This window comes from Anneissia japonica, unplaced genomic scaffold (assembly GCF_011630105.1).
Source record: "Anneissia japonica isolate Jap-2015-1 unplaced genomic scaffold, ASM1163010v1 scaffold310_len583560_cov164, whole genome shotgun sequence".
Classification (NCBI taxonomy): domain Eukaryota; kingdom Metazoa; phylum Echinodermata; class Crinoidea; order Comatulida; family Comatulidae; genus Anneissia; species Anneissia japonica.
This window is the reverse complement of record NW_022695742.1, coordinates 100,202-110,034: the sequence shown is the minus strand read 5'-3', so window position 1 is coordinate 110,034 and position 9,833 is coordinate 100,202. Positions and strand designations below refer to the sequence as shown.

The 9,833-nt window shown below is 33.1% G+C and overlaps 2 protein-coding genes across 3 annotated transcripts in view; one reads left to right on the top strand and one right to left on the bottom strand.

Moving 5' to 3' along the window:
- Positions 1-1,810, bottom strand: part of LOC117101546 (cullin-3-B-like) — a 22,037-nt gene extending 20,227 nt beyond the window's left edge. The window contains exons 1-3 of one of the 2 annotated variants that reach the window (XM_033241522.1): positions 917-1,810; positions 447-644; positions 165-278 (exon numbers count right to left, since the gene is read on the bottom strand). In XM_033241522.1, the coding sequence (XP_033097413.1) occupies positions 165-278; positions 447-644; positions 917-982 (378 nt within the window). In that variant the 5' untranslated portion in view covers positions 983-1,810. The remainder of the gene's footprint in view (positions 1-164; positions 279-446; positions 645-916) is intronic. The other variant, XM_033241523.1, reaches the window with a different exon arrangement.
- Positions 1,811-2,206: 396 nt separating this feature from the next.
- LOC117101545 (sentrin-specific protease 1-like) overlaps positions 2,207-9,833 on the top strand; it is a gene marked incomplete at its 5' end in the record, with an annotated part of 10,435 nt that continues 2,808 nt past the window's right edge. The window contains 7 exon segments of the mRNA XM_033241520.1: positions 2,207-2,271; positions 5,078-5,157; positions 5,794-6,497; positions 7,010-7,112; positions 8,431-8,581; positions 8,806-8,934; positions 9,628-9,765. Coding sequence (XP_033097411.1) covers positions 2,218-2,271; positions 5,078-5,157; positions 5,794-6,497; positions 7,010-7,112; positions 8,431-8,581; positions 8,806-8,934; positions 9,628-9,765 — 1,359 coding nt within the window.

Here is a 9,833-nt window from a genome sequence, read left to right as displayed (position 1 = left end):
CCACCCTTACAATTTCATGACTCCTAAATGCGCCAATGAAGTGTCAAACCATTCTGAGATATAAATAAATATTCCAGACAGAGAATTCTTTTCTCTATATGGCATGTATTTATTTGATAAACAATGGTAGTTGAAACCCAGATTTATTTGACTGAGGTACATACCATGTACATAAGAATATCTCTTATCATGACCATGGCTGTTTGGTGGTCGTTCCACGCTGCATTCAAAGTTTGTAGAAAATTATTATTTAATGCTTTTAACACATCCTCACGAACCTACATATAAAAAAAAAAGAAGAAAAAAAACAAAGCAAGATAATACAAATATCTTTATTACATTTAATCATTGAAGTAAATAAGAACATTTAAAAGTAGATGTTTATAAATTTCAAATAATCTGGCATCCAAGACATAGACAAATTACTGTTAAACTACAGTACTTACCTTCGAAACAAGATGCTCTTGGACAACCTCTCTTAGTCCTGTGTATAACCTTTCACCATGCTTGTGTAGAACCATTGTGTATGCATTTCGGTAGAGTTCCTCAAAACTAAGACCACTGTTATTTTTCCGTTGGATTTCTTGTATCGCATTCTTCAAAAGAGCCCAGATATTGGATACATACTTTTCGTCCATGGTCATCTAGAAAATAAACATACATAAATATTAAATAATATACAGCAATAATTAAGAAAAAAATTTTGAAGCGGACAAAAAACAAATTAACTAACCAAACAAAGTACTCATACATAGGATATAATTTTCAGGATTAGGGATTTTGTTGTTGAACGACAATTATGTTGGTAAAATGTGTACAAAAGTTTACACTATGTTCATTTATAGGCAAAGTTAAGGCCCTAGATAGATGCAAATCTCAATCATCCAACTAAAACAGAAACATTAATGAAACTTACCGGGAAAGCCCTTATCCGCATCTTCGTACTTGAGCCTTCTTTTTTTGAACTCTTGTGACTAGACATGCTTCAATATATTTTGGCCAAGTTGCTCGTTGTCAACCAATTAATTAAGAATGAAAGTGTAGCACTGAACTTAGAACAAATAGTGCAATACCATCTTCATCTGTATGTAATGAATCAGATGTATTGATCAGCAGGACTGATATTTTTTCCTCTCCAGTCTTCCTTCCTTGCTATCTCAAAATATACATAAAAATTGTGATATAACCACCGGCATCGATTTCGTACAGAAACTAAACACAAGTCTGACGTTTAAAACGATAGTAATAGCTACGTTTATCGCTGATGCTTTCCTAAACCAACTGGCGCTTCTCCAAGAGCTAGGCTATATCTGGTTCTAGCTCAGCACCCAAAACACGGCAATCAGTTGTCAGCTGGCTGCCTGCAGATAAGGCTGTGCCAACAAATCCGTTTGGGTATGAATAATTAATAAAGTGTAATTTTACCTAATAAAAATAATTTTTGATTTGTCTAAAAGTTTCAACCAAACCAACATAGAATGTCTGCAATTGGGACTCTTACACAGCAATTTAACATCAATTTGAGGATGATTTGATGACTACCGATCTTCCTCCTCTTTCTCTGTAAACTGGCTGCAGAGTGTAAGTCAATCACTGCCGTAAAACGCCCATTGTTAAGGAAGAACTAATTTCTAACATCAAAATTGCTATATTAATTATAATATGATAAGCGAGCCTCTCTGTAATATATGTAAATAATAAAACATCTATCAACTCTAAGTCGAAATATAACTCCACTAGTATCAAATCTGTTTATAAAGCTGATCTTTTATTAGGCGGATGACTAAGAATTTGTATTGAAATAGCAATGAGGTAGTAGTCCATTTTTTTAATTGTGACGTCACATATAATTGTTATTTGTTGCTGGTCAACTTTATACGATTAATGATATATATTTATTTAGCAGTTCACAATTTCCGACAAAATAATATTAGTAATATAATATTTAATAAATATTTTATTGATAATATAATAATAATGTTATTGTTATCTATTTCAATATTTTGTAATTAATATTTTATTAAAGACTAAAGATGGCAGCCTCCATACATAATTTCAATAAATCACAACACGAACTAAGCCTAGGGCCTAGGCCTAGCTTGTCTGTACTAGCTGAGCTGGTCAACTACCAGTTGTGTGGTGTTTAAACTATGTTTGTTGTCGTTCAATATATTGATATTGTGTAGTCTTAGATTATGAAATTGTTCTGGAAACAATATGCTGACGGTTAAAGTTGATGTGTCTGCCCTTCGCGAAGATGCTCCAAAAATGGTAAGTTCCAAACACAGATCACGACAGTCGTCGACGACGACGGTACCGAACGGTATCATGAATGGAAAATTACCCTGCCTGGGCGTATCCTACCTAGAACCAGGTGTAGGCGGGTCATTCTTCGCTAATGTGCCATTTCAGAGGTTTAGAAATCATGAAAAAAAAAGTTTCACATTTGTAATTCTTTTATTAAACATGTCACCATTATGCCATATAACAAATAACCATTCGGCACGATAATTAGGGCATTTTAAACGCTTACTTAAGCATTCAATTTTCAGTGCTGTAACGTCATAACAAATATTTCAAGAACCATCTCCATCACACTTTTTTGTGACGGAGATGATGATAATACACATAGATGTGAATCCTAGTAAATTTAAAAGATAGATTGTATTATTTAAACATAGGATAATAAACATTGAGCAAAAAGGTTTCTAACAACATAAACCAGATCAATTATCATTTTTATTTTATATTCATTTTTGAGGAAAGAATACATCAAGAAGTCATCTCCGTCACAGTAAAATTGTGATGGATATGACTGTGACGGAGATGAGGAATTAAGCTTTTTACATCATATCGTCGCTGACATCACGAACTAACACAATCAAAGTAGATTGTGTTAGTTCGTGAAATCACAGTAGAGCGTCAAAACGAGTGCGTATTGGTTGTCAAGCAATTTTGTATTCTTTACCACACAAAAAGTCCTTAACAACAACAGCGCGTATTTTGACGTGCTTTTTTGATTTCACGAACTAACACAATTGAATTTAATTGTGTTAGTTCGTGATGTGAGCGACGATATAGTGCCATTGCAGTGTGTTACAGGGTGAATGCCATCATTAGCTCAACCCGCCCTCGATAAACTAACGTTACGTTATCTCACTATATTAATTATAGGTAAACGGATTAGTTGCCTTTTTTATGAGGTTTTAATTGTTCTTAACCGCCGAAAGTGCGGTATTCTAACGTTAGTTTATGGAGGGCTGGTCGGCCTAATGATGTGCACTTTGAAAATGACACAGTTCTGATCGTATATATAATTTTTTTTTTTTTTTTTAAATAATAAATAAAGCATACTCTGAAGCGTTCGGAGATGATGCTGAATAAAGGTACTTTTCTGGTTGTATTAGAATTGCATGAATTTTTCAGCTATAGGTGGTTTAACTGTATAAGAATGGACTGTTTCTTACTGTATGGTCCCCTTCAACCAAAATGGTTTGATCCATAACATGTTATGTCATTTTGCTAACAGTATAATGGCATTTTAAAGTATTGTGACGGAGATGACGACAATTCAGGGACAAACTTTTTTAGTCTAAAAAAGTCAAATTTTAAGTATCTATAGTTCTATTGATGTCATTTTTAATTTTACATTTGTAAGACATCTATAATTGTATTCACCTTTTTGTGGTATAGTTATTTATTTAAGTTATTTATTTTACAAATTATGACATTAGGAATTCTTAAGAAACCCAATCGGGACATGCATAGTGCGCGACTTTGGAGGCTTTTTGTTGAAAAATAAACAGCATGTTGATTACGTTTAAAATATTTAACAACTTCCATTAATAAATATGTTCAAGATTGAATTAACGCAATAAAAATAAAATTTCCTTTAATATTTTTAAATTTATACTACATTAAAACAGAGGAACTGGAAAATGGCACATTAGCGAAGAATGACCCAGGCGTATATAAGCTCATTGATCGTTGGTAGACAACTTGTGTTTGTGGTACATCTGGTACAGACAACAAAAAATTTTGTAACTTGAAATCACTTTCGATACTGGCAACCAATGAAAGAATTCCTGTTTTAATATGTCTGGCCTTTTATAATTAAAAATTTTGCGAGCTCCGTTCCACTGCTTTAAGCCCAGGTTTTTTTTAATTTTAGTGCTAGGCCTATAATTTAAATAAAATATACTGCCAGTCAGTGGCGTATCTAGGACTCAAATTATTTAAATGGAGAGGGGTTTGATGAGTGTGGTGAGGTGAGGGGGTGCCAGCTTGCAAAATAAGGTGATTTCTAACTACCGTAAAGCCTCAAATTGAATTCAGCTAAGTTCTCTCCAACCAACAAATTCAGAACGAGGATAAACATATTTATAAATTCGGAAAAATTATGCAAGAATAACAATTTCTATAATTAAACGGGAAAATATCTAAGACGTATGATTTATTCTACGATTTCTTTATCATGTCAGGAAAACATATATTCACTCCATACTGTAAAGTTTTTAAATTGCATGGATGTTACCTCAAAACTAGCTCAAATTCGTACGGAATATAGGTGAGCAAAAATCATAACTACTGCATAATACATTGGTTATTATATTAAAATTATGTCAAAACCTAATTTTTGGAAAAAAAATTAGGAAAAATCGACCCTTATGTGCTGACGGATTTCTAGGCCTTATTTTTTTGCGCTGTGCAGGCCTTACTTATGGTCTGGCATTCATTGTAATATTACCGTATCGTATAATGTACTGGAAAGCAGCCAAATTATTACTGTAGGCTAATTAACAGTTGTAACCAGGCCTGGTTGTAACTGCAGTGCGGTGAAATTATAAAAGTAAAGCGCATCAGCAGCACTGATGATCAGAGTCATTGCTCAATTCCCCGGGGGAATTTTTTTTTTTTTTTTTTAAATACAAAATTTTTGGCCTTCTCTTTGCCCAGAGACAATCACTTTTGGACTATATAGTGTTCTTTCTGGATGTAGCAGATCTGGCAGAGTAATGTATTTTAAAACCTACTCCCCCACAGATTATTTAAATCTTTTGATTTTTTATATTGATAGATAATTGTAGAAGTTCCCTTGGCATCTAAAGTGGAAGAATTAACTGACTTTGTTGTTAAAGACATTCAGAATGGAGATAAGTGAGTATCAAAACCGAAGTATTTTCCTGTATAATTATAATGTATTATGCTGTGAAAATATATTTCAGGGAGATAAATAAGTAATTTAATTTGCCATGATATACCACTGCTGTGAAGACATCTATATTTTAAGTGTCAATCCTTAAACATTTCACCAGTCCATAAAAAAATATTAAGGTTTTGAGAGAAAGGTATTACAGTATTTATTATAAGATGAGCAAGTACGCAAGTGTAATTTTCATTAATTTAATCATAAAATGTATAGACCCACATAAGTGGGATTTATTGATAAGTGCCCTCTACCACTAATTGTATAATATATTCCAAGAATTTCCCTAAAGCTCTTTCCACACTATCACATTTCATATATAAATTTGTGTGATGGACACTGATGATCACCCAAATATGGGCATATCACAGTTTATTTGCCACATAGAATTTGTTAATGTTATATATATGTTTAATAAGTATTCTCGTGTTTATATGAAATTTTGTGGTGATATAATTATTATGTGAATACTTTACACGAAACTTACTGATATCTCTTTCTTTTCTTTGTGTTAAAGTACAGTTCTTAAACTTTTCAATGTAATATTGAAACCTTTTTTGATCAAAGACTTGAATTCTTTTCTAAAGAGTGGAAGCAGATTCTTTACACTTTTGGACAAGGACCGGAAAGCGATTGCACAACAAGTATCTACTGCGACGTACACGCCCTACTGACCAGCCTTTCCTAGTCGCCGAGGTATCCTCCTCCTGTTCCAAGCCTGTGCAGTCTGACAGATCTGAATTGCAGACTAGAGGAAGCTCATCAAGTCTGATAAATGGTTTGGCGCATGACCATCATAGATCAACAAGGGAGAAAAAGTCTAGGAAGACACTGTCTGGAGTTACCGATTCTGAATTCTGTAACCACTCTAAAAAAAAACGTATAAGTAAAGCAGAAAAAACAATCAAACGAAAACTCTCTGATAATGGGTATCTGGATTCAAGGACTGCATCTAACAATCTGGTGAAAACAGGAGAGGGTGCAATTGAAATTCCACAATATGAAACATGTAAGCCAGATGTTAGAGAGGTTTTCCAGAATGGCTCTAACAACCCAGATCGACTTTCACCCAGCAACAGATCTACAATTTTTCCTACACAATCAAATGCTGACATAGTAAAGTTTAAAGATGAAATGGTACATTCGGCAACAGAAGTTTCAACCAATCATATGTCAGAACAAGATATGTCCTGTTGTGATGGAAACGATGACAGCGATGATGATATTCAGATCATTGATGTTACTGGCGAAGAAACAGTAACCAATCAACAGATTGTGTACTACATGACAGGTACTAACTAGTCCCACTTGTGCACATCATAATTAAGAGAGAGCCCATAATAATCATTTGATGCTCATTGAAAAATATATTTTCTCTATGTGTTGGCTGATTTGTATATTGAAGTATGTTATTAACTTACATTTAAAAAATTTAAATGAGAAAAAAAAAACTTTCCTGCCAATAACAACTGACAGTTAAATAATACATTTTTTGTATTCTTTTTGTAGACCCTTATATTGACTGGTAATCAATTTAAATTGTGTTGTAGTAAAATTTCAGTAAATAAGTGAAGAAAACTAATTTTCAATCTATTTCTGGTTGAGTTAATAACCTTTCAGTGTTCAGAAATTTAATTGATTTTAAGGTTTTTCCATTTTTTTTTAGGCAGACTGTACATCTATAAAATCCTAACAAAAAATTATAATGAAAACTTGTTTTTAATTATTATTTTCCAAAGTAGTTTTGATATTTTTCTACTTTAAATACAAATTAAATCACTTATTTTTTTTCTGCAATTAAAGGAATTTTTCAGAGGTATCAAGAAAAGAGACACCCAAGGTCACCAACATTTGAAGTGGTAATGAAAAAGCTTCAAGAAGCCTATCCACAAAATATGAATGGAAGGTAGAATAAGTATTCAATTTCAAATTATTTATTTTCTCTGCAAATTTTAGCAGAATTAAATACTACTAGTGCAATTTCACTATGTTGCACTCTACCCTGGATAGATCTGTCTGTAGAGTGAAAGTTCACACAGACATCTTTAGGTCGTTGGTTTTGAATCTGACCAACCAGGTTAGTTCAGTCAGAAGAGCATGAGACTCTTAGTCTCAGGGTCATTGTTATCATTGTCATTGGGTGGTAATTTTTTGAGATGCTTATTTGGTTAGAATGCCTGACTAGTAAACAGGAAAACCTCAGTTGAAATTCGGACAGTACCTATTTTCCCCAAATTTTCAATTTTGAACTTGAAGAAGAGCTCATAAAAGAATATTTATGATCATTATTATAAAAGTAGGCTCCCAGCGGGAGCATGTGTCTACTGCCTTATACAGGAGTTTTTGTTTTTTTAATTTTATCTTATGTTCTTTCATAACAATATTGTGTATAGGCCTACTACTAAATTGCACTAAAAACACTTTAAAAATGAGCAACTCTTGGAGTTATCATGTTATGTCATTCATCACGAAGAGTACTACCATGTTCTAGAGGGCGTCCTTCAAATGACGGTAAAAGGCGTTCGTGGCGAACGCGTGCTGCGTCTCTATAACGCAATTTTGTCCGAGTTCCGAACGCTATTTGATTGTCAATAGAGCGCCCCTACCTCGTGGTAGTAGTACCCATCATGTCTAAACCGGATTTACCATTTTCCGCCATCTTTAATTGCTACATCATGGCATAGTGTCTATGTCCCCACTGGGGGCAGTAGACACAAAAACAACTTAATTCAAGCCCCATTAAACCATTGAGTAATAATCATGATCATTTTATGCTACAAGGGTGCAGGGATGTACAGTAGCTGGAGAAAACTAAGAGTGGGTGAAAACATCGGTAAACATGGGCAAGGGGGTTAATAATAAAGTAGGTGAAAGGCCATGAAATTAGCTATATATTGGGTGAAAAACTAAGACTGGGTGGCCCCGCCCACCCCTGCCCAACATAACTACATACCTGATGGTGCATTGGGCTTCTTAATTTGTGGCCTACAGTACCGCTGTAATTTTGCAAGGCAACACTAAGACCTTGCATGGCAAGCAGTGTACAATTAAACATCAACAATTAAATTTCATACCAATTTTGATCTGATTTTGATTTTCATTTGTAACTTAGGTTACATAATATTGAGGAATGGTAAAGATCAATATGTTTGGATCAATTAGTATAAAAAATATTCATAAATTAATTAATAAATTATATTTTTTTTTTATCTTGTTTTTATAAGGGAAGCAATGGTGAAAACTGTCTATGAAGAATTATTGCAAAGTTGTCCTAAGCGTAACCGTGCCCCAAAGGTTGAGGCTGTTGTAGGATGTTATAAACTGACTGAAGAAGACTTTGCAACCTTACAGGAGGGATGCTGGTTAAATGATAATGTGAGAAACTTTTTTTTTTAATATTGTAAGATCAATGATGGGTGCAGATGTTGGGATTTTTATATTTTTCATTTAGTTTGCTATCTGTATTTTCATTATAGGAATTTTGCAATTTTTTTTCTTCATTCTGTAAGTGGCGGATTTGGTTAATAAATAAATTAAAAATAAATTTTAAAAAAAATAAAAAGATATTTACTTATTTTATCAACAATTTTTACTTTTAGATTATAAATGCTTACTTATACCTGTTAACGGTGGCTGATCCTACTGGTATGGTGTATGCTTTCAGCACATTTTTTTACCCAACATTATTGAAAAAGGGATATAATTCCATCAAGAAATGGACTAGAAAGGTAACCTATAAATAATCTTCAATTCCTACATTTCTGATATGGTTTTTTTTATGTTCTTTTATTTTGACATTTGAACGTTTCAAAGCAGAATGTTGTTGTGGGATAATCTGTAAATTGATGAACAGAGAAGTCATGATGCTGACCTCATAAATTTATCAATTGAATGACTTTGGGTAGGGAACATAACTGGCCTGTGGCTTCTCATAAACAACCAACAACTGAGCTTGTAAATAACAGGGTGTATGACAACAACAGTTTAGTATTTTGTTTCAGTGGCACAGTTTTACACTTTTACACAGCAATATAATACTGTAATGTGCTATTTATATAGTACATAAATATTGTACTAACTGCCTCTGCTTTTATATTTTATTTTTATGCCCAGGGCCAAGGATATATGCCAATAGCAAACTTAATCACTTTTTAAATGGAAATGTATGTCTTCACAAGATTAACCTACACAAACAATACTTTACCTAATTTTAATTATCATAGGAGGCTTAAGGAGAACTTCATGAAGCAGGCAATCGTATACCCACACCCACACACATGGTCATATATTAGACCTTAAGCTTTGTCTAAACTATAAAGTTACAAAATACATTATATGGATGTGATTTGTTATCATCTTGCCCATATACGGGGGTGATATTGTTGATTTGATTTTGCTTATTTTATTGTATATATTTTTAGGAGAATTTGTTCAAGTATCGACTACTTTTAGTGCCAGTACATCTCAATAATCATTGGACCATGGCATTAATCAACATTAAAAGTCACATGATCCAGTATTATGACTCGGTAGGATCAAAGAATCCTACCTGTCTAAAGGTAGGTATAACTATTTTTATTAAGTAATTAAAAAATTCAGTTATTTATTCTAGTAAATATACATTTTT